Source organism: Enhydra lutris, unplaced genomic scaffold, assembly GCF_002288905.1.
Source record: "Enhydra lutris kenyoni isolate GAN:26980312 unplaced genomic scaffold, ASM228890v2 scaffoldscaffold33, whole genome shotgun sequence".
In the NCBI taxonomy this organism is placed as follows: Eukaryota; Metazoa; Chordata; class Mammalia; order Carnivora; family Mustelidae; genus Enhydra; species Enhydra lutris.
Window position 1 is genome coordinate 4,659,961 of NW_019154117.1, and position 24,841 is coordinate 4,684,801.

At 42.5% G+C, this 24,841-nt stretch overlaps 1 protein-coding gene across 5 annotated transcripts in view; it reads right to left on the bottom strand.

Moving 5' to 3' along the window:
• Positions 1-833: 833 nt before the first annotated feature.
• Positions 834-24,841, bottom strand: part of LOC111153545 (RIC1 homolog, RAB6A GEF complex partner 1) — a 160,811-nt gene continuing 136,803 nt past the window's right edge. For 3 of the 5 annotated variants that reach the window (XM_022512620.1, XM_022512619.1, XM_022512623.1), the window contains 14 exons: positions 24,026-24,064; positions 23,584-23,694; positions 22,727-22,816; positions 21,923-22,083; positions 20,824-20,962; positions 13,138-13,254; positions 11,939-12,667; positions 10,339-10,497; positions 10,114-10,250; positions 7,998-8,284; positions 7,183-7,374; positions 4,554-4,731; positions 4,216-4,404; positions 834-3,411 (listed from right to left, as the gene is read on the bottom strand). In XM_022512620.1, the coding sequence (XP_022368328.1) occupies positions 3,123-3,411; positions 4,216-4,404; positions 4,554-4,731; positions 7,183-7,374; positions 7,998-8,284; positions 10,114-10,250; positions 10,339-10,497; positions 11,939-12,667; positions 13,138-13,254; positions 20,824-20,962; positions 21,923-22,083; positions 22,727-22,816; positions 23,584-23,694; positions 24,026-24,064 (2,817 nt within the window). In that variant the 3' untranslated portion in view covers positions 834-3,122. The remainder of the gene's footprint in view (positions 3,412-4,215; positions 4,405-4,553; positions 4,732-7,182; positions 7,375-7,997; positions 8,285-10,113; positions 10,251-10,338; positions 10,498-11,938; positions 12,668-13,137; positions 13,255-20,823; positions 20,963-21,922; positions 22,084-22,726; positions 22,817-23,583; positions 23,695-24,025; positions 24,065-24,841) is intronic. The other 2 variants (XM_022512621.1, XM_022512622.1) reach the window with 2 other exon arrangements.

Below are 24,841 nucleotides of genomic sequence, written 5' to 3' on the forward strand. Positions count from 1 at the left end.
AACCCTCACCTACGCCATAATGACGCCCGGCTTCCTACACGACTCAGGCGGTAACCAAAAACCACTGCCAGCCACCAGGGCGGAGGGGGGAACTCGGAGCCCGCTGCCTCCGCTAGTGCCAGCGTGGAACACGGCGCAGGCATTGGGAATGTGCTTGGGCATTTCTTCAAAACATTAACCAGGTATGTGACCAAGCATTCTCCCTTCTAGAGAGAAGTGAAAGCTTCCACCCACATGGAAACTTGTACGCGAATGTTCATGACTGTCAAACAGTAGTAACCACCCAAACAGCCCTCTACTGGTGAATGGATAAATAAAACCAGTCTATCCAGAAAGTGGAACTTAGGCCAGGAACGACTACTAATGTACAAAGATGAACCTTGAAAATGTCCTGCGAAGTGAAAGAAGCCACAGAAAAAGCCGCTGATCAAGGATTCCATTTACACGAGACGTCCCTAAGAAGGAAATCCATAGGGACAAAAAACTTAGGGAACCGGGGAACTCAATCACTTTGAATCCCACCTGTTAAGAGACAGGGCCCGGTCTCCGCTATACTTAGACACACCGTTTTGTTTGGTGGAGATCATTTTTATTATACTGTGAACATTTTCCATGTCCTCAAGATGGACTTCTCTTCCAGCTTCTACAGTCAGGCATAGAGGCCGCCGATCCCTGATGCTCCTATTCTAAGTAATACTGCATACGAGTTTGAAATCTGTGTGAGTTACTTCATAAGGAAAATTCTAAAAGGTGGAATTACATAATGAAAAGATTTCCATGGCTTTTAATAAACATACTTTTTGCTGTTAAAGCGGAGGTGTTGAATAAACAAAGTTCATGTAATGGTTTTATTGCCCTTCACCAAATTAAAAAAAAAAAATACACATTACAGAAGTAGCAGCAACTTTAATTACAAGCAAAGGTTGACTTCACTGCCCAAAATGACTCTTGTTTTGGTGAAAGCAAATAATCTTCAAATAGTTATACTGAATACTTAAATTCATTGGTTAAAATTATGCTTCAACAGTTGATACATGAACCAAACAAGGCAAAATAAAAATAAAAATTTTAAAAAAGTAAAATAAATAACAAATTACCAAACAGAAACGTTCTGTAAACCAGCCAATTTTTCTTCCTTCAGGTCGCCCATTTCTATTACTTGGGAAACAAGTTCAGGGACAAAGACTCATTCGGGAGGTTAGCCCCAGGAGCTCAGTTAATCTGTGGGTGCCCTGCTGTGAGGCGAGATGAACCCAGCAGCACATGGAGACTGGAAAGGAGCACAGCTGTTTACAACGATAAATCATTTTATTGACTGTATATTCACACCAAACACAAAAATAATGCTCGTTCTCCTAATGGACTAGGGCAGGAGAAGTTTCAGGTTAGTTTCTGGGCTGCATGTACTCACATGGGACACATTTTTTATAAGATTCAGGGAAAGGTGGTTTAAAACAAAGGCTTAAATAAAGTAGCACCAGAAGGACCAGGTACCATCACCACATATCCCACCCAACCAGTTGTTCTAGTACGTGAAATTATTGCACTTGTAATGTAGAAAGTAAATGATAGTAAATTACCAAACTGAATAATTTAAAAGTTTGATGAATTTTGAACTAAACAATTTCAAAATGGTTTTGGAGTTTCCCTTCCAAGGAAACCCAGGCTAGGACAACTGTATCTAGCCATTTACTTTAAAAAGCAAGGGTAGAGGACCAAGTTTTATTTCTAAACTGTAATTGCACTATGAGAAGAGAGGCTGTTTACATAGTGGTATGAATTTGGTCCACCTCAAGATAAACTGTTATTACAAAAATAAACAAGTTTGTTTTTGTAAAAAATAACATTGCATTCCTTTAAATTGCACAGTACAAACAAGCTATGTAAATTAATACTGATATAAGGTAACTGGAAGTACATACAGTGGGTAGGTGTGTTTGATCTGAAGCCATTAAGGAGTATGCAGATAGGTTTTCATAATGTATGAAAACTAACATTAAGTCATATCTAGAAATACATAAAATATTTTTAAAAGTTACAATGAAGAATGCATTCTTCACAGAGTGATTTTTAGTAGCCGTGATAGTACAGGATTTAGCAGTCTACTTACATAAAGGTTCATTTTTATTCAATTTACAAAAGCAATAAATAAGAAACTACATTAATTTGCCCAAAACCTGTTTCATTCATGATCAGTGTGACCATTTCCATTACTGTATGACCAAGCCAATAACCCTGCTTTTTCCTGTGAAGACTGCTCCGTCTGGAAAGAAGAGCAGGCCCCATCTCCTTCCAAGAGTGAGTATTGCCGTGCAGAATCCAGCATCAAACCTTACCAATTATAATATAAGCCCTAAAAATATGGACAGCGCCCTTTGAGTCTATTTACACAAGAGTATTCACAAAAAGATACAGTTCTCTGATACAAAATAGTTTAGTGGTATCTAACAGCATAGTCGGAAGAGCCCCCAGGCCTCTGCCGAGCTGATCCAGCGGGAACCAAGGCGCTAAGGGAAGCAGGCGCACTGACTCACAGGCCTGTAGCTCCCACAGAGTCGGGACTGGGATTTAAAGGCTAAAGACAGCCAAGGACAGGTCCCCATCACGACAGCCACTGCTGGCCAGGGCAGGCCTCTGCTAGGAGGCCGGTGCAGGAGTCCAGTGCGCTCGATCCAAAGGGGCGCACAGGGAGCTCAGGGCCTAATGAGCTCCTGCAAGCGCCTCAGCATTTATCTTCCAGAAGCAGCCTGGACTCCCACTGAATCAGGAACCGTAAGAAGCTACACGTCCTGAAAAGGGAGGCTCATCTAGGGCAAAACAATCCCTATGGTTTAGGAGCTACCACCCTTTAAGAATAAAACCAAAACATCCTCCTGTACAACTGTATAATACTTTTTATTACTTCCCACTGCAGCTTAAAAAATTTTTTTATGAAAAATGATTTGATATCACATTTTCACGGAGTCCGAGATTTCCTAGAGGAGAAAGAGTTAAAAATTTAATACTACCTTACCAGAGTCTCTGAGTTCTCTCCCTGGTCCAATCATCCAAGTAGGTCACAGTGTCCTCAGTGGCACGCTGCTGCGAAGGAATACTGCCCGCGGTGACGGCCCGCACCGCCGTTAGGACACAGAACAGTCATAAGTCCCGTCCTGAAAAGATTCCTCCTCCTCCGCTCGGGTCGCGTCCTCCTCCTTCCGGCTGACCAGACTGCCACCTCCGACCTCGCCCTGGGGGACACTTCCGTGGCCCAAGGAGCCCCGGCTTTCCTCTGCACGGGGACCGGCGTGTTCGGGGGTCTTGCCCACGGTGACGGGCTGGAAGGCTTCGGGCTGGACCTGCTCCTCCGTGAGCTCGCTGAGCTTCTGCACTTGCGGCTTAATGATGTTTAAAAATGGCTTATATCCAGGACTAAGCAGAGGGAAAAGGAAATTAGCTCTCTACTGCTGCATTCACAGTGCTCCCTAGAGTGTTCTGGACAAACTCCTGACCACGGACACAGTGAGCCGGAGTGCTGGGTGGTGTGGGGGCGGGGGGGGGTGGACGGGGTAGGGAGGAAACGCTTCTCAGGCGCCGTGGCCGGCGCAGGGCCGCGGCCAGCAGAGCTGCCTCACGTTTCTGAGCTCGAGCAGCGAGGCTGGCGCGCTTTCTCCTACTGCAGGACAGTGCAGCTCATACTGCACAGTCTGAGGACAGACGGGGTTTTTCAGACTTGAAGCACCTGCATACAGTACGTCTCTTCTAAGTGAATTTGGCAACTAAGGAAAAAAACCAGAGCCAAGTACAGGAAACCCCAAATCCACACGTAGCTGGTGACAAGGGGCTAGAATCTGAGGCTCCTCACTTCTGTTAACTCTTAATTTGGGCTTCCTAGTAAGTGCTGTGGCCTGTTCAATTTACACATGCCTTAAGTTTTTATCTTTTCAAAGCAGGTATTTTCAGATTATTAATACCAGCAATTCCACAGAACCACAGACCTCAAGTTCCAGTCTAACAATTCTCAGAGCATCTGTACTGTGTCATTTATGTACCTGGCCGGGCTCAGAATGGTGATTTAAGAGAACAGCTTCAGAAAGGAATGTGTGAAAGCATTTTACTTCTCCCAACCTAAACAATTTCCAAATAAATGAACCAGAACTAAACCTCACTACTGTGAAAGGACAGGACTCGCCCGAGGACAGCCAAGGTAAGAAGCCTAAGGAGACATGCACTTACCAGTCTGTAGAGGCCCATCGGTCTACGGCGTGCAGCCCCGTCTTTATGTTCTGCAACATCTCTCCGTCCACCTCTGAAGACTGGATGAGAACCACGATCTGGTTGATTATTGAGGACTCTCTAAGAATCAGGCCTATGACAACACACCAGTCCAGACATCCTGCCTCCATGAAGATGTGCAGCAAGTACCTACAGGAGCCGAACAGAAAGTCCGAAGCTCAGAAGGCGCTACGGTATAGAAAAGGGCAATCGTCATCAGGAAAGTAACCCCCGTACCCTATTTCCCCAAAGACCCGGAGCAGGCCCTCTGCTGCCTGGATGCTGAGGGAGGGACTCACCGAAGCTGGACCTGGGATTTGTGAGGCCCCTTACTCGCCAGCTCCATGGAGATGTGCTCCAGCTCTGACTGGGTCAGACTGAGTGTGGAGAAGTTTTCATCCACCATTGTCCAGTCTCCGTCCACCACGGAGCTACTTTCAGTCAAGTCTGTGGCTGAACCAATACTGCATTCGTCACCTGATGAAAAAGAGCCAAAACTTACAAATTAGCTTCATGCAGAAAGTATGTTTAAGAATTAGTGGTTTCTCACATGTTGATTTCTGCTCAAAATTCTGAAACCCAAATGTTGAATCAACTGTTAAAATTCCCATGTTACATTAACATTAGTAGATATTTTTAAGAAAAAAACTGTTAGAGAGGTAAGGCATTATGTGCCTTCAGATGGAAAAAGGCACTACCATCTATGTAGTAGTCTTGCTTGCCTCCAAAAAAAATCTAGCTATAACATGATCAGGCCTTTGGATTCAATTACTAATTTATAAGAAATACAGAGGAAAGTGGTAAACCATGAAGATGCAATCACCAAAATTCACATTTTGAGAAAATCATGGAAGCAAATCCAAACTGCAAGGGTTTAAAAAAAAAAAAAAAGATGCGGGGGGCACCTGGGTGGCCCAGTTGATTAAGCACCTGACTTGGTTTTGGCTCAGGTCGTGATCTCGTGTCCATGAGATCAAGGCCTGCATTGGTTTCCACGCTCAGCCAAGAGCCTGCTTAAGATTCTCTCTCCCTCTCCCTCTGTCCCTCCTGCTTATGCTCTCTAAAATAAATAAATCTTTAAAAAAAAAAAAAAAAAAAAAAAAAGGTGGGGAGGGAAACAGTCATTTTTTAAAGAAAGAATTAACGACAATGCGTGAACCTTATCTGGACCTTGGTCCTAACCATAAAAAAAAAAATTACATTATGAAACAACTGGAATTTGAATACTTACTAGATATTTGATACTAAGGAATTATTGTTAAATTCTGGAAGGATGGTAATGGAATTACTTTTTAAAGAGTTCTTTTAAAGTACATACTGAAAAAGCCACAAAATATATCATGTCTTGGATTTGGTTCAGTAAGATAGGAAGGGATCAAACAAACGTGGTCATGCGTTGGTAACAGCTGAAGCCGGGTAACAGATACATGGGAGTGGGGGCAGGGCTTCCATGATACTATTATCTCTAATTTTAAAATATATTTGAAATCATCGCTTCAAAGAGTTTTCTATTAAAAAAAACGAGCAATGGTATTACTTCACATCTCTCAGGATTGCTACTACAAAACCAAACCAAACAAACCCCCCCCCCAAGTCCCCAGCAAATGAAGTACTGGCAAGAATGTCAAGAAACTGGAATCTCTGTCAATGTTGGTAGGCTGACAGTTCCTCAAAAAATTAAAGAATAATCTGGCATTTCCGCTTCTGGATATATATACTCAAAAGAATTGGAAGCGGCATCCTGAAAAACAATCTGAATTCCTATGTTCATTGTAGCGTTATTCACAATAACCACAAAGTGGAAGCAGCCAAGCGTTCACCAGCGCGTAGAAGGATGGATACACAGAAATACGGCGTCTACACACAACGGTGCGCTGTACAGCTTTCGGAAGGAAGTTCCCCCACACGCTGCAACAGGCACGAACTGAGAACACGATGCTAAGTGCAAATAAGCCTGAGTCACAGAAAGACACAGACTGCACGATTCCACTGACGTGAGGTCTCTAGTCAAGTTCACAGAGACAGAAAGCAGAGTGGCGGCCGCCAGTGCCAGGGAGGGAGAAAAGGGAACTGTTCTGTACTGGGTACAGAATCTTAGCTTGGCAAGTCAGAGTCCCGGAGGCCAGCTGCACAGCAACATGAATGCACTCGACCCTACTGAACCACATACTTAAAAATGGTTTAAGTGGCACATATTATGTGTATCTTCTATAATTTGAACAAGAGTGACGAAAGCGGTAAGCTTCTCCATGTAGCAAAAGCTCAAGAAATGGTGAAGACAGCAAGCAAGGGCTTGGCCCCAAAGAAAACTGCAGCCGGCCTGACACTTAGAGCCCCGTGACCGGACGAGCCTCGGCAACACGCATCACTCTGACGCTGCTTCCGTCTGGAACTCCGCTAACCCCGTAGGAGCAGAGGCTGGCGCTCGCTTTTTGGTAAAGGGCCGGAGAGTAAATTAGGCTTTGAAGATAAAGAGGCAAAATGAAGGATATTACACAGGAACTTGCAAAAGATAAAACTTCTACAAATTTTTATCAGTAAAATAAAAAACAGAAGCAGTGAAGTAAAATTTTTTATGCTCCATGTCTACTTATGAGAAGAATAGTGTTCTTTATACAGAGAGAACATTTTACTTACTTGAAGTTCAAAGTTTGTGTTTCTGTATCATTAAAATCAAGCACACAGTTTCATCTGTTAGTGCTGGTCTGTAATGAGATTGTACCTATTTCGTTCATCTAAAATAAATATGGCAAAGTATAGTGCAGGCCAGTGTGGCCTTGTTCTAGAAACTATCCTCCTCTCTAGCAGATTCTAATGACTAATTTCATGGACATATCTGGAAAGAGTGGAGCTCTGGTTCTGAAGGGCCACAGCACAGAAACCTTCCAAAGGAACTAAGGAGAAGCGAGGATTTAAAATGACATTTACCTTTATTAGATAAAGGTGACAGGAAGGCGTCTTGCATCTGTGGTCCATGGGACGAGGCTGGGTCGATCTCATGAGGGGTGGGGCCGATGTTGCCAAGCCAGCTCTGACTTCGTTGTACATGAGAGACACCCGTGTCTATCTCAAGGCTTAAAAAAGGGTCCGCTGATTGGGACTTTAACAGCTGCTCTCCTACTGCAAGGCAGGCCCCAAAACAAGAAAGCGGGAATTCAAAAGATGCGCGCACCACCATTCCCACCTCGGGAATTTTCAGCTTCTTTCCCTGCCACACTCAAACACTGGAAGTTCAAAGCCAATTACCCCGCATCGTCTGCCCACGAACCAGGGAAGCGGGACTACGCAGCGCCATCTAACCGTCAACCTACATCAGCACGTCTCATCACCACTAGACAGACTTCAGTCTGTTCATCTTGTTAAGTGCTTTTCCTTGGTTCTTAAGATGAGATGCAGTTTCGAGATGCCACAGGAAAAGCTTTCTGTTTGAGTTTTCATGAGTCATAGTCGTTACAACAGTCTTCTTTGAAAGACCTCAACTAAAAATCTTTATCTTTTAATTTTTCTTTCACCAAGAGTTTCACTTTGTCTTCTCCTAGATGAGAAGACGGCCCAAACTCTCAAAGATGCATTTCTACCACTTCTCTGTAATGTCTGTCAGGTAAGTCATACCTTAGCTCATCTGGAGGCTAGGACTAACCAGTTCTACAGCTCGCCACAGAAGGGAAGCGTGGCGGTTCCCACAGTCAGCCAACTTTCACTTTGTTGATAATCTGCGACTGAGTGACATGAGCCTACGTTACCTGTTCGGTATTTTCCGTTCTTGAAAGGAGAGCTGAGAGAAGAAGCTGGGATGATGGGAAGCGGCCATAGGAAGTCTTTGTGAAGTCTCTTCAGGGCCAGCACGAAGTTGTCCACCCGTGCGGCCCGAGTGCGCTCCTTGCACAGCCAACTAATGAGTTCGAAGCCCAGCTGGGCTGCAAAGCTGCCGAGGTCCTTCAGCCGAACTTCTTCCAAGAGACGCCGAGCGTGTCTCCAGAGCATCATGTCAATATACATGTTCTCGGCGCAGTCACTGTCCTTGCTCCACCTGTAAGTGGGACAAGAAAGCTGCAGAACCAGTGCTCCGGGACGATGTCACGTGCTTGTACGCAGCAGCGCTGCTAATGCTGAGAACGAGGGGAGCCGTCCCAGATCGAGCTCTGACCGAATGAAGACAAACCACCAGGGCTTTCCTCCATGGATACCACGGCTGCTGAACACCACCCGGAACACGACAGGCTCTCAAAAGACCCTTCTAGAATGGAAATATGGAAGAAGGAAAGAGAGGAGATGGACAAAGCCAAACAAGGAGGAGGGTGGTGACGGGCTGAAGGACAGAAAGGGAGCTAGTAATGCTGTACTTGAAGAGCCCAATGGAAAGAGGTGAGGAGATCAGATCAAAGAAACGGAGAAGAGACACGCGGCAGAATGAAGTCCACGCACGGTGGTGGGAGATGGGCAGGCGCACGAACACACGACCGGTGCTTAAAAACTTACTACGTGACGACACGTAGTCTGTCATCCCTTACTCATCTGGGCTGATACGGGCTGACTGGTTTGGTAACTGGGCCATGTGGTGCCTTCCGTGAGAGGCAGTCCTGGACGACTGTGTGGATCCAGATCCTGGCTCTGCCAACTCAATACTTGTGCGAACATAACCAAGCTTACTTTCTGGGCCTCTGTTTCTTCACCCACACAATGTGGTGAACAATGGTGCCGACCCTTGTAAGTCATAAGGATGAGAAGACGCGCTCCTGTACGCGCTCCCAGCAGCGCCTGGCTCCTACGGACGCTTCCTGCGCGTCAGCCAGCAATCGCACTCTGCGAAGGCGCAGCCAAGAAGCTCCTGTTTGTAGTGAGCCGCGGCTGCATTTCACTCGTATACAGCCCGACTGTGTGTGTAGATGTTGGGAGTAAGGGTGGTATTAATGACTCTGATAAGAAAGTAGTAAAATGTCATAAAAGAAAATGTTCAGTAAGTTCTCATTATGTGTCAGGCCTTGTAGTAACAATGAAAACAGAATATAAAAGAAGGGATTAAGGGAGGGAAGAGATAAGAGCTTAGAACACGTAACGACACAGGAAGGACACAAGGACCTCACAAACTAGAGAAAATTCTATTTTATAATGTTCAGTATGAATTCACGGTAACCGCTCAGGAGGCAATAACCCATCTACGGGTGATGTAGCTTTCGGTCTTCAGGATACACTTCCTCTTGGCTCTCCCACTGTTTAATGACTTCTCTAGTCAAAAGAGTCACAGGAGAGTCAAGTACATGGGGACTTTTGCCGTGAGTTACAGTTGGAAAGAAAGATAAAACTATGGCTATAAGAAGGCTTTTGGATTACGTGCAGAATTATCTTTCCTTTTTATTCTGGTCCTCTATTAGCAGGGTAATTTGAAGTGAGCTTCCGTCAGAATGGGACACAAGAGGCATCTGGGTGGCTCAGTGGGTTAAGCCTCTGCTTTCAGCTCAGGTCATAATCTCAGGGTCCTGGGATCAAGCCCTGCATCGGGCTCTCTGCTCAGCGGGAAGCCTGCTTCTCCCTCTCCCACCCTCCCTGCTTGTGTTCCCTCTCTTGCTGTGTCTCTATCAAATAAATAAATAAAATCTTAAAAAAAAAAAAAAAAAAGAATGGGTACACAAGACCTACGCTAGGACAAAGGACAGAAACTATCCAAAGAATAACGAAGTGGACTCTGGAGGACAGAAGGAGAGAAGCAATTTGTGTGATCTTCAAGCCTTTTGGAAATGGAGAAAGGAGCTGTATTTGACCAAATGGTTGTTTTCCTAAGATCCAAGTTTACAAATGGCCTGAAATGCAATGTGTGTCACAGAATGCCCTCAAAGCGGTAATGGCTCGTTATTCTTTTACCTTTTTCCAGAAGGACCAGACGGCATACTCAGTGTTTTCTGTAAGCTGAATTTACTAGCAGGAACATTTTCAGCTGACTGGGATAAACTGATGCTTCGATTCCTGAAGAACTCAAATCCGCCACTTGAACTGGGTTCCTAAGATTACACACGATGCGCAGTACGGTTAGAGAAAGATGCCGCGTAGGTGTCCGGCCTAGAGAGGCTGTGCAACTTCGCAACCAACCTGAGCAGTAGGTGTGGATGGAGGGGTCTCAGATTCTCCAGAGCCAATGGCTTTAAGAAATCGTATCATGTGTCGACATAGGTCCCATTTGCCTTGTTCCAGGGCTGTGTTGAACAGAAGGGTGGCATGCTGCCTACTTACCGCTGGGACTTCCATATTCTACAAAAACAACCAAAGACAAGCATTCCTTTTACACGGCAAATGATTTGGGAGGTATGAGCAATTCTTTCTCTCTACGATTTCTATACCAGAGAAGGAATGCAGCTCTATCTCTGTAGGGGAATGTTTGATGGTAAGAATAAAAGGATCAACAGAAAGTATCATGCAAGGAAAAGCGAGGCAAACACTCTGCTGGTGTACAATAAGGATTTTCTAAACTTTCTAAAAAGTCAAATACCTCACATAAACCTGACCCATATTCTGTCTTCCCTGGCTCCTGGTGACCCTGCAAAGTGGTTATGTCATTCTTGTTTTACAGATGAGGAAATGGAGTTCAGTAACTTGCTGAAGACCAGCAAAAAAGCAAGAAACAAATCTACCTGATTTGCCTGACTCCCAGAAGCCCAGGTCTCCCTCTGGTGACAGTTTTTGAGGCTGTGACAAAAGCATTCTCCGCTCTGGCCAGCAGTTGGTAGGAATGCTACACAAAGAGCGTCCTTAAGAATTCTTTCGCAAACTTTACCACACAGCCTGCCTCTGCCCTTGGGGAAAGGCACCTCACAGGCAAGTTTAACTACTTATCTGACAATCCACGGCAAGGCTGGAATTCTACTACAGAGAAAGTGGCCAATCCCATTGCTTGGCAGATCACTGGAAGTCCAAGTCCAAGACAAAACACAGTTGCATTTATTTTGTTTCTATTTTTATCATTCTGTGTTTTTTTTTTTTTTTTTTTTTAGAAGAGCCAGGGAATCAGACTGTAAGGGCCATCCCACCTCTGCTGGACTATTTCCTCTGGCTTCAATCAGTTGTCATGAAGCAAGTACGTGGATGAGGAAGGTGCTTCAGGCAGAGTTTAAACCGAGTTAACAGTCAGCTTCTTCTATCAATGAAAACAACTTTGTGGTAATTTGAAAGCACCGCTAAGTGTACCTGTCAAATCTGTATCAGACTGAGAACAACTACAAGCCCTTCTGTCAAATATATATAATGACACAAATTTTCAGGAGTCTCAGAGAACCCATGATTTTGGCAAGAACCACGCACTCTGAGGGTAATTACTGTGGCAGGCCTGCGCTTCCTCAGCTTGCTATGGGGAGCCTAACATAAGGTGCTCTGCCAGGAGGACCCAGGCTTTCACCAGAGTCCCCTTGGTGATTCCTCGCTAGAAGGAAACAAATCTGTTAACCGTGAGAGGCTCAAATAGTTCAAATTAGCTAACATTAGCTCAAACTCACTAATATTCAAAATAATTCTTCATTATTATATTTCCTGTGTAATATGTGCATGTTAGTCTATGTTGTTATACTGCATAGAACAGATAACCAGACTGCAGATTGCATGAATCCTTGGAACACCATCAGTGTCAACATAGGACATTTCTTTCCCCCTCTCATTTTGGCTCATTCATTCTTGTACTTTGTAAGAAAAGAACTGTTACCTGTAAGATAATAAGGTAAGAGGCAGCTGTGTCCAAATCCTGAGCCATCAAGCATTCCTCAAACAAGTCCTTGGGGTTTCCAACAGCTGCGAAAAGGTAATTCCACAGGGCGTATTCAGTCTTCCTGGCACAATGAACGACTGTCTGCAGGAAGAGGGGGAATTCGGTGATGAACTTGGCCACAGTGGGAAGCAGAGGGTCGGGGATGGGTTCCCGTGAGGTAGCTTCTTCTTCCAGCACTTCGTGGAGCATGAGCTCCAGCACATGAGGGAAGTAAGGTAAAGCGGCGCACGACTGGGCTAAGAGCAAGGCCTGCTCCCCAAGGTTCCTGACCAGCAGCTGCCGCAGAATGTGGTGGAGGTAGATCTGAGAGGTTCTCTCCACAACACAGTACGGGAAGAGCACCTCCAGCTGCTCCCTAGCGCTGCTCCGAGCGTACAAGGAATCATAGAGCAAAGTGTCATTGACCGCACCGAGGACCAACGCGTCTTCAAACAGAACAGCCAGTGGGTAGATATTGATGTGAAAAGGCAGCATGATCCGCTGGGACAAGAAGGAATGGGGCTTGCGGTGATCCCTGGGGAAGAGCGGGAGCCACACTTTCATCCCTGCGCCTCCGCAGCTCAGCCAGAGGGCCTCCAAGAGGTGACGCTTCTGTTTATTTGCGCGACACGTAGTCCAGACATTCTCAACAGACTGGGCGAGGACGACAGGAGGGCAGAATGGCAGCTGGAGAAGCAGAGACAAGAATCCATTTTTTCCCCTATTAAATTTGTACACTCTCAAGTTCCTTGGCATTAATTTCTTAAGTCTTTCAAATGATAGCACAACTTCTTTTGGGAAAATTAGGAGACTCTATCTAGAAACAGAATCCAGAACAGTACCCTGCCTTTCAAAGTATGTGTATTTAAATCTAAAAACAAGACAAAACAAAACCAAAGAAAGCCCACAGACTTCACCAATTTACCCTACTTTCCAATTAGAATTAGCAAACAAGAATGCCTAAGCAGGAACGCCTGGGGTATGGAACATCTTATTATTGTTCCGGGATGTTCTTATTCACAAACAGTCTTAAACCTGGAGGTTTAAAGACTAATATTATATACTTTCCCAGTTTCCAAGTCACAAGACGATACTCTCCTCTTAAGTTCTTTTATTCCTTCATCTCTGTTGCTCTACAGGACTTGCATTTTACTCACGAGTTTCCTCTGGTTGGGGTTACTGTCCTTCTCCCGGATCTGAGGGCCTGATCTGTCCCTCTGCATCATGATGAGCTGTCCTGCGAGATTCAGCATGATGCTCTCTGCATCACGAGCCTGAAAGAAAAATTGGACTCCAGCTAACGTAGATGTTTTCAGCATCTCCCCCCAACTCCGTATGGTTTACAGGTGAAACCACCACCACCGTCTCCCGAGTGTGCACTGTGTACAGCTGTATACAGCCGTTCTGTGGGGGTGATGTGGACTACAAGCTGCTTTCTGGCTCGCGGGTAACAAGCTTTACCACAATGCAACTGATGAATTACGCAAGTGACCCTGAGTCAGGGCAGAGCTGAATTTTCCTGACATAACTAGGAGAGCTTCAGAAGTTCGCAGTAGTGAGAGATCACTTCAGTGACCAACCTGACATAGCTAGAGAAGGCTTACAGGGTGAGGCGGGCCTTGAAGGACGAGGACGACACATGGAAGGAAGGAAAAGGGTCGGCTCTCCAGCTGAACACCACCGCTGTGAATGACACTGAGATGGGACATTTCTTTAGGGAAAGTGAGAAAAACCTGACTAGATTAGGAATATCATGAGAAAAATGCTGGGTGATAATGGGACTTCCAAGTAAGGCTTGGAAAGTCAGGTTAAAAAACAACAAAAGACAGGAAATAAGCTACTACTTACAGTTCTGAGCAAGGGGGTTTCTAAAAATTCTGGGTTATTCAGGAGAGACAGACACTACAGGTGTTGACGTCAGGAATGAAACAGTCTGTCCTTGTGCTATGGAAAATTTCAATCCAGTCCTAAAGGAGAGAGCCTCACAAGTGACTGCCCAGTACGCCCTCTCAGCTGGCTGGAAGCTGAAAAGCTTTGTTCTAAAGCAAATCTCAGACATGAAGTCTTTCTCCACTTGTAAAGAAAAAGAGCATTTGGATTTACAGAAACAAAACAAAAAACAACCTTAGGCATGAAAGGCAGGAAAAGAGAAGTAAACTAGCAGGATTTCCGGGGACGCACCTAGGTGGGTGCCAGAGGAGGTGAGGTTACCACGGGTAGAAGTTACAAGCAGAAGTTAAGGAAGGGGAAACCGAGCAGTTTCATTTCACTGATCATTAAATCTGAAGGAATCTTAAGACTTGCGAATAAAAATGTAAGCGATGACTGAAGTACGGACGAACACACCAGAATCTAAGCGCGGCTGGTCAACTGAAGGAGTCAGATGAACTTTCTGAAGCGAAGTATGCCGGGGAGGAGGCGAGCAGGGCACCAGGAGAGCACAGTGTCACATAAAGCAAGAAGGAAAAAATTTCAGGAAGGAAAGGGTGATAACTCCAAAGCTACGGGACGGCGTCCCAGCGAGGCTTGCTGGCAGGCTGAATTTAAGCTGCTGTTATTATTTAGGGTTCAGTCAGGAAAACAGTAGCTACCCTACACATTCTATTTGCAAAAACAGTTACACAAAACACTCTTAGTCCTGCCTGCCAGACATTACTGGGACCGTGGAGAAGAAATGACAAGAGGGTCCAGAAGACTCATGGATTTTGTCATTCATTTTGGTGGTAGGCCATATCCAGGTAGATATAGTGTAATAACTTACATTAGTTTACAAAGAAGAGAAATAAAAATAATAAAAATAACAAAATCTCCAAGCAACTGTCACAAAGCTCAAGAACTTAATCTTTGGGTCCCCATTTTGCATGTAATGACACGAAAACTAAAGATACGATTACCTCTCCACAACACAAACTTCAAGGTAGGAGAAGGAAAAATGGAAATTATAAGGTGCGCACTATTCTAAGAGCTGGATGGCAGAGGGCAGAGGAGAAATGAACACACAAACCAAGAGTCAGACCAGAGAGCCCACAGACTGGCACAGAGACTGCCTGGCACTTTGCGAAGACCTTCCGAGAAGCTACTGCAAGTCACCGCTATAGGGCTCATGTCCATACTGACCCCTGGGAAGTATGAAAATGGTGACTTTCACTACATTTGACATGATCTTATTACACAAACAAACCCACTTCTCTTTCCTTCAGCTGTATTCATGCATTCAACACTTTCCACAACTATTACAGCATGAAAACAGGGGAATTCAACAGCACTTTCCAGCAAGTTTAATGAGCTTTCCAGAAACTTAACATTAAAGCAGGGACTACCTGTATCCCCGAAATGCCACATTTGAAAGAATCAAACACACCTTCTCTTACTCTAAAAATATCCTTAGTAGATGACTCTCATACTTATGAGCTGCAGAGACAAGGAGCTCAGTCTTATGAGGGAGGCTATCTTACTGATAAACAACTTTTACTGTTAGGGTTTTTAAAATTTTTAATATGAAATCAAGACTTGTCTTGCTGTAGCAATCCTGGTCTTCCCTCTGTGCAAGATGTAATCAATCTATTTCCTATTACATTTCAACTCACTTTTTTTTCCCTTAATTTAAATTCAAGCTAGTTAACACGTAGTGTAGTACTGGCTTCAGGAGTAGAATTTAGTGATTCATCACTTATATATCACACCCGGTGCTCACTCTAAGTGTCCTCCTTGATGCTCGTCACCCAATTACCCCAGCCCCCCTCAGTGTGTTCTCTGTATTTAAGAGTCTCCTATGGTTTGCCTCCGTTTTTATTTTTCCTACCCTTTCCCTGTGTTCACTGTTTTGTTTCTTAAATTCCATGTATGAGTGAAATTGTATTTGTCTTTCTCTGAGTTATTTTACTTAGCATAACCACCTCTAGCTCCATCCATGCTGGTACAAATGGCAAGATTTCATTCTTTCTGATGGCCAAGTAACACTCCATGACACACGCGTGTGGATGAAGTATATGGGTGTGTATGCACACCCCACCTCTTCTTTATCCATTTATCAATTGATGGCCATTTGGGCTCTTTCTGTGCTTTGGCTATTGTTGATAATGCTGCTATAAACACTGGGATGTGTGTGCTCCTTTGAATCTGTATGTTTGTATCCTTTGGATAAAAACCTAGTAGTCCAATTACTGGGTCATAGTAGTGCATTTGCTATGTCTATTTTTAACTTTTTGAGGAACCTCCGAACTATCTTCCAGAGTGGCCGCACTCTGCACCAGCTTGCATTCCCACCAGCAGTGTAAGAGGGTTCCCCTTTCTCCGCATCCTCACCAACATCTGTTGTATCATGTGTTGTCAGTTGCAGCCATTCTGACAAGCGTGAGGCGGCACCTCACTGTGGATTTGATTTGCGTTCCCCGCTGATGAGTGCTGTTGAGCGTCTTTTCACATGTCTGTTAGCCACCTGGACGTCTTCTTTGGAAAAGTGTCTCTTCATACCTTCTGTCCACTTCTTACCTGGATTATTTGCTTTTTGGGTATTGAGTTGGATAAGTTCTTTATAGAGATTTTTTTTTTATAATGTTCAGTTAGTCACTGTATAGTACATCATTAGTTTTTGATGTAGTGTTCAATGATTCGTTAGTTGTGTAAAACACCCAGCTTTGGATACTAACCCTTTATCTGATATGTCGTTTGCAAATATATTCTCCCATTCCGTAGGTTGCCTTTCAGTTTTGTTGGCTGTCTCCTTCGCTGTGCAGTAGCTTTTTATCATAATGAGGTCCCAATAGTTCATTCTTGCTTTCATTTCCCTTGCCTCCAGAGACTAGTCTAGCAAGAAGCCGCTGCACTCGAGCTCGCAGAGGTTGCCGCCTGCTTTTCTCCTCTAGGATTTTGATGGTTTCACATTTAGGTCTTTCATCCATTTTGAGTTTATTCTTGTGTATGGTGTGAGAAAATGGTCTAGTTTCATTCTTCTGAATGTGGCTGTCCAATTTTCCCAGAATCATTTGTTGAAGAGACTTTTTTCCACTGGATATTCTTTTCCACTTTGTCAAATGTTAGTTGACCAGAGCTGAGGGTCCATTTCTGGCCTCTCTATTCTGTTCCAGTGAGCGGTGTGTCTGTTTTTGTGCCAGTACCGTACTGTCTTAACGAGCACAGCTTTGTAATGTAGCTTCAAGTCCGGAATCATGATGTCTCCTGCTTTGCTCTGCATCTTAAACATTGCTTTGGCTATTTGGGCTTTTTTTCCTGGTTCCACACGATTTATAGAGTCATTCACTCCAGCTCTGTGAAAAATGCTGGTGGTATTTTGATAGGGACTGCACTTTATGCGTAGGTTGCCTTGAGTAGTACAGATGTCTTTTAAACAATATTTGTTCTTCCAATCCAAGAGCATGGAATGTTTTTCCATTTCTTTGTGTCCTCTTCAGTTTCTTTCATAAATGTTCTATAGTTTTCAGCATACACACCTTTTAGCTCTTTAGTTAGGTATTTCGAGGTATCTTATGGTTGGGGGCTACAGTAAATGGGACCGACTTCTCTCTGTGCTGCTTCATTACTGGTGTATAGAAATTCAACAGCTTTCTCTACACTGACTTCATATCCTGTGCCTTTGCTGAATTCCTGTATCTGGAGTTTTTCAGGTTTTCTACATTGAGTATTGTCGAAGTCCTAGACTCAGCAGTCAGACAACAAAAAGAAATAAAAGGCATCCAAACTGGCAAGGAAGACGTCAGACTGTCACTCTTCACAGTCAACTCACTTCTTTATCTGCTCTTCACCACATTAGATCTCTCCTCTTTGTGAAAGGTGCTTTTTTTTTTTTAACTTTTTAAATTCCAGTATACTTAACATGCAGTGTCATATTAGTTTCAGGTGGTGTATAATACAGTGATTCAGTATTTCCATACAACACCAACGCTCATCACAAGGGCATTCCTCGATCCCTATCCCCCACCCACCTACCTCCCTCCCTTCTGGTAACCATCAGTTTGTTCTCTACGGTTAAGAGTCCGTTTCTTGTTTTATCTTTTTCCTTTGCTCATTTGTTCTGTTTCTTAAATTCCACATATGAGTAAAATCATATGGTATTTGCCTTTCTCTTATTTCACTTAGTATTATACTCTCTAGATTCTTCTATGTCATTGCAAATGACAAGATTTCATTCTTTTTATGTATTTTTAAAGATTTTATATTTGAGAGAGAGAGTGCTTGTGAGCATGAGAGGGGGGTGAGGCAGACAGAGGACAAGAGGCTGACTCCCGCTGAACAGAAAGTCTGACACAGAACTGGATCCCAGGACCTCAGGATCATGACCTGAGTGGAAGGCAGACGCTTAATTGACATAAAAGGCGCCCCTTTTATGGCTGAGTAATACTCCATAGTGTATATATACCACATCTTTATCCATTCGTCTACCAATAGACACCTGGGCTGCTTCCATAATTTGGCAATTGTAAATAATGTTGCAATAAATATAGGGGTGCATGTATTCCTCTGAATTAGTGTTTTTGTATTTTGGGGCGTAAATACCCAGTAGTGTGATTACTGGATCACAGGGTAGCTCTATTTTTAACTTTGAGGCACCTCCATGCTGTTTTCCCCCATGGCTGCACCAGCTACATTCCCGCCACCACTGCATGAGGGTTCCTTTTTCTCCCCATTTTTGCCAATGCTTGTTTCTTGTGTTTTTTATTTTAGCCATTCTGACAGGTGTGAGGTGACATCTCACTGCAGTTTTGATTTGCATTTCTCGGATAATGAGTGACGATGAGACACATTTTTCATGTGTCTGCTGGAAAGCCTTGCTTAAAATGAGCTACCCAGTACTACTGGTGCCACTGACTGCTCACTGTATCTGGGGTATACAGGGAGTCCCTTTATTTCCCCTAATATGAAAACTTCAAACATGAGAGAGAAAACGTCAAAGTATAGAGAATAATACAATGAACCCCCATATTCTGATCATACAAATTCACAATTATTCAAGATTTTGCCACATTTGCTCCATCTACCCTTTTTTCATTTATTTTGCTCAAGTATTTTATTATATTTTTAAATATTTTATTTTTTAAATAATCTCTACACCCAAGGTGGGGATTGAATTCACAACCCTGAGATCAAGAATCACCTGCCCCACCAACTGAGCAAGCCAGGTGCCCCCACACCAAAGTATTTTAAAGGGCGATATCGTGCCGTTTTACCCCTATACTGTGCAACTCTGAAGTACGTGGATATTTGCTTGTATAATCACAATACCAATACCACATCTAACAAAATCTACAATTATTCCTTAATGTCAGCTCTCAGTGCATACTGAGTATCTCTAAGTGCTTTAATAGTGTCTTTTTATAGCCAGTTTGAATCAGGATACAAATGGGACTTGAGCACTGCATTTGGTTGGTATGGCTCTAAAGAATTATTTAGAAGAGTCTCCCCTTACCATCCCCAACCCCGCCACATTACTGACTTGTAGCTGTCCTACAGAAGGTTCTACATTGTGCTTCCTTGTGGTGTTAAACAAAACCTCTACCCCTGTTATTTCCTATGAATGAAACTTGACTCTAGAAGCTTGATTTAATTCAGATTCAGTGTTTTGGGCAGTAATTCCTCATGTGAACTTTAGGATGCATCTCTCCAGGAAGCAGGCCACACCTGGTTCTCCTACTTGTAGTAATGCTAGTATTGATTAATAAGGCTTAGATCTGGCCACCTGATCCCCTCACTGTGAAGTTCCCCACCAACCTTTCATGTGATGGCTTCATCCGATCATGATCACTTTCTGACTCAGTTATTTCCTTAGGGGCAGCAAAATGGTGATTCTGTAATCTTACCTTCCTTCCACATCTTCTAGCTACAATTCTTTTGTGAAACAGAACTTTACCTTATCATCTGTGATTTCTGGCTACCATGAAACATACTTTGCAGAGGAAATGGGATCTAGATTTTGAAGATGCGTGGAAGTGCCTTAATAGGAAGTAAAAGACTGGGAAGATAGAAATGATAGATAAATCTACATAGTTATTAATCCACATAATTATCCTTTGAAAACAGGTTCCACACTGACATGAAACTTGGAAACCATCTGTGTACCAGAAGGAGCCCTGGAATAGGAAGTTACACAACTTTGTGGGTTTCCCCCCAACCACAACTTCGTGGGTTTAATCAGAAACTACAGCATTATTTTCTTTCCTTATAGTTTAGCTGACTAATCATAGAGTTCTCTATATTTTATATTCAGTATTCCACTTTTTTCCTTCTCTTTCACTGCCAAGTTTAGGGTCACTAACACCCTTTATTCAGATCATTACAGTGGCCTCCCAGTTACCTTCCCTAAATCCAATTTTGTCCTACTCTGGTTCATTTTCCCCCTTATAGTTAGACTAGACATTACAAAGCTGAGATCTAGTAATACCCAGCTTAAAACACTTTAGACTTTAAGATAAAGTCCAATCACCCTGAAGTTCTTCCATTTTTCTCTCTTACTGATAGGCCTTTGCACTACTGTTCCCACTGATCTGAGATTCCCGCTCCTTACACAGGTGACCACCTATCTTCGGGCTGTCACTTAAATGGTACAGAAATTTCTGACTGTTGGACTATTCCAGGTGTTCGTTCTACACTCCGAGTGACCTATACGGCTTTCTGGCACACACATCCCAATTTTAACTATTTATGCATATAATTATTTCTTTATTGTCTGAGCAGAAACCAAGTTTGTTTAGTTTGCCACTGTAGCCCAGCATCTTCATGCAAAGCACATTTTAGACACTTGATATTTGCTGAACAAATAGTTCCTGTAGCAACTTAAAATGCTAAAAACTGAGATGGAGATCTCCAGAGCCCCGATAACGGTACGGTACCTGCTGTGGCATCTTCAGGGTGATTCCATTCTCTGTGCTCACGGAAGTGAGAGTGACTGAAACTACCAGGAAAGGGTGAGGAATGTAGCGTGACATGGACACTTCCTGAAGAACCTGAACGCCGGCAGTAGTACTCGGACTGCAAAAAAAAAAAAAAGAGACAGAAAGATACCACACACCTCAACATCAAGGCCAGCAAGTTTTTTTTTCTTTCTTTCTTCTCCACTACGAACAGTATAAATTTCATGTGTTTGGAGGATCCAGATGCCTTCTACCCATTATTCCCTCCGCTTCAAGTATCCTTCCAGCAGTAGACTGGTGAGATATCCAGAGAATACAAACGGAAATAAGGGAGAAAGAAAGGGAATACAATGTAGAAGGGAAGAAAAAAACCTAGGAAAACCAAGAAAGGAAACTAGGAAGGAAAAAATAGGAATAGTTAAGTTGGTTGAGAAAGGACATGGTTTCCATGAGAGGCTAGTAAAATTTCTTAATATCTATCTTTACAGTATTCCTTAATTACTAAGCTATTTCAATAAATACACACTTCAGGGCTATTTACACACACACACACATCACAAGAGCAAAATAAAACTCAAGAGGCATGGTCTAAATGCTAGAAGCTGACCCGCCCGCCAGGAGAATGCGGGCAGCACACAGCAGCACCAGCGGCCGCCAGGCCCTCCCGCGCGGACCGCAGCCACCTCGCTCAGTGGGAATCAAGAGAGTCTGCTAAGGACACACTTCCCAGGGCCAAAGGCCAGTGAACACCTTCAAATTTCCCCAAGTGTCCAGAACATTACGATAGTTAGTAACCACTTGTTTTCAAGGCTGTGAAAAAAATTAGTACCTAAGTTACCGCATCCCAAACCAGGTTTTCCCCCAGAACAAGTGCAGTAAGAGCAGCTGAAGAGGTTGGTGCAAACGATTTATTTAGGTAGCTAAAAATAACTGCGTGAACATCACTAAACACAAAGTTTACTTTTTTCACTTCTAAAAAAAAGGAAACTAAACATAGGATAACTTTTGAGAAAATAAAAACGACGAGGAAGCACAATATACAGAAGCAAAAAGTGACAGTCACACGCCATGCACTTACCCATCAGACTTTCTTTCAATGCTGTACAGGCAGATGGAACAGTCTGCTCTGAACACTACCACCACGTCCCGGAAGACACTAAGCAGCAGTGTTTCCGCTTGTGCTCTGGTGACGTGGGCGAAGGCGTTGTCCAGGTTTGATGTGCGCAGGTAGACTCTGAGCTGAAGAACAAAGAAAGAAAACTGTAAAAACAAGACACCTACACCTCAGGCAGCTAAATACTTCAGACATGCTGTTTTTTTTATCTACTGACTTCAAGTAAGAGAAATTTAAAGATCAATCTGAGCTTTCCCAATAAATGGATAAATTTTATAATTTCATAGGGTAGCCTCATTCTACAAATAACCAAAAGATGAAGAAACTAAAATTGGGAATGTACAATTATGAGGTACTCCTTCTCAAGACCTGCATACCCAGACCTGATAAAAACAGACCAGCACTTTCTGAAAACATAAACATACAAACCAACAAATTAATAAATCTCTAAGGGCAGCCATCCTTAGGAACATCTTTGCTTTGAACAACCTGCATTATTTACAAACTTCACGGACAATGTCTAAGAGCTAAAAATCCTTAGAAAAAGTTGTCTCAGAAGTTCTGATTATCCCTTAAAAAAAACTTTCTTAAAAGCAGTAACCTGATATGAGGGTCTGATTTAGGTAAAAAAGCCAAATGCCAAATTCTTAATTAAAAAAATAAAATGCTATATTCATTTCCCAAAAATTATATTTATATTAAACCAGACAGTGTTTAACATCTTTAAAATATAAAAATCGGTTATCTCTGAGAGAAAACAAGCCTTACCTCTTCTTGACGGTCACTTATGTTGTAACATGCCAGGACAATAAAATCATTCCACCAGGCTAAGCCACCTGTCACAATCATATTTTGCTCCTTAAAAGATAATTTAAAAAACATATTTACCTTCATTTATATTCTGCCAGAAATTACAATAAGTAACACACTTATAAAATATTCCTAAGCAAACAATGAGAGCTTAAATTATTTCTGCTCTATTCTTAATCCCCCCCCAATTAAGTATCACTCTAGGCCTTTATGAATAATTTATATTCTATTTTGAAAAAATAAACATGTTTATCAATAATTGGGTACCATGTAGCAGCCTTATTCCCTTAGTCAACAGACTTTGGTTTAAAATCCTGCTTTACAACTTATCAGCTGCTTGACTCTGAATCCTGGTTTCTCTCTTATAAAAGGGTAACAACTGTGCCCTCTCTGGGTGGTGAAGGTCGGTGAGGCCCCTGAAGCCCCACAGGCTCCCACTATACCTTAATCCTTGTCTTTTCCTATTTGATTCTTGCAAAATCCAACTGCACATGTTTCTGTGCTACCCACAACTTCACATCATATACAAACAAGCAGGAAATGATCTCATATTCAGTGGAAGTTGATTCTGACCACATCTGATGAACTCAACATGGAAGAGTAAATCCTCCAGTTAAAAATAAACCAACTCTCTCAATACAAAATCCTTTATCAAATATCAAGTACTTCATTAGAACTGACCTTAGATGTAATCCAACACCATTTTTCAATATTTGGTGTTATTTTTTAATGACTGGTGGCTTACTTTAGAGTTATTTCATATGGTAGTTCACTTATACTCTGAGAAATCAGTTTTTAATTTCAAAAAGACCAACCTGGGTAATGTTTCCAAAAAGTTTCCATTTTTTGGTGAGTAAAGAGTAATGTGCAAAACCAAACTTGCCAACCACAGCAATATTCTGTCCAAGTTTATCAATAGCTGAAAACTAATTCAAAGAAAAAATTAAGAACTCTTCCTTGCAAATGTATATACTTAAATACAAAGAACTTAGCATTATTGTGTCACGCAAATAGACTGTTAATAAATGTTTGCTAACTGAATTAAATGAAAGTACTAAATTAAAAAATCTGAATATTTATACACAAGTTACATTTCACCAAATTACTGATGCCAATACATTAACAATGTACAAGGGATCAAGTATTAAAATTTTATTATCAACACACCCACTGAAAAAAGGCTCAATTCCCAGAATGCCTCCTGCAGCAAATACTATCCAATAAAAATTAACCCCAACAAAATAACAAGTAACTCACCCGTATAGGCCAATTGCTCTCTAGATAGGTGTTGGAAATCTACAGAAAATAATACATCAGTTTGGTAAGACTCCTGAAACATATTTAAACTTAAAGCACTTAAAGCATTAACATCACAATATAATAATATTCACTTTCCTGTACAACGTTTAAAGTGTTCCCGAATAGTGGGTATTACTAGCAGAGTATTTGGAATTTACTGTTGAAATACCAGTCCATATTTCACATCTCCTGTCTTCACCATTTCATTATGAGTGGCTATATCAGGCTTTCCTACATTGCTTTTTCTCTACACTGTTTTTGTTTCTTTTAAATACTGAATATGCAATACAAACAGACTGAGAGAACCAGCCACGAGGGCAAGCAGGAACTGTAGAAATGAAGAGTTTGAGGGCCTCAGTAAGAGTTTTGTTTTTACTTTTTAATGGAGGTATTTTTATTACTTTTATGTCTTCTGATCAAAATAGCAAACGCTGCTTATAAAATTTAAGCAATATAAAAATGTACAAAATAAAAAATGAAATCCTGTTCTATCCATTGCTCCAGGGGTAACTACTGGTTAGTCTTTATTCTCTAACCATCCATACACAGGTAAGCATCTGTCTAAGCTACTCTTTTTTACTGAGGTATTTAACCTATTCATCTGTAACAACTTTGAATTACAGATAGTAACTCTTAATCTGCAATGGAAGTAGGAAATATACCTTCCTCCTGTGTCATGTCTTACATCTCTGCACATGGTATCTTTGTATCACTCTAGCAAGAATTTTAAGTTTGAAACATTCTTCCATAAGACATCAACATAGATAAAATTCT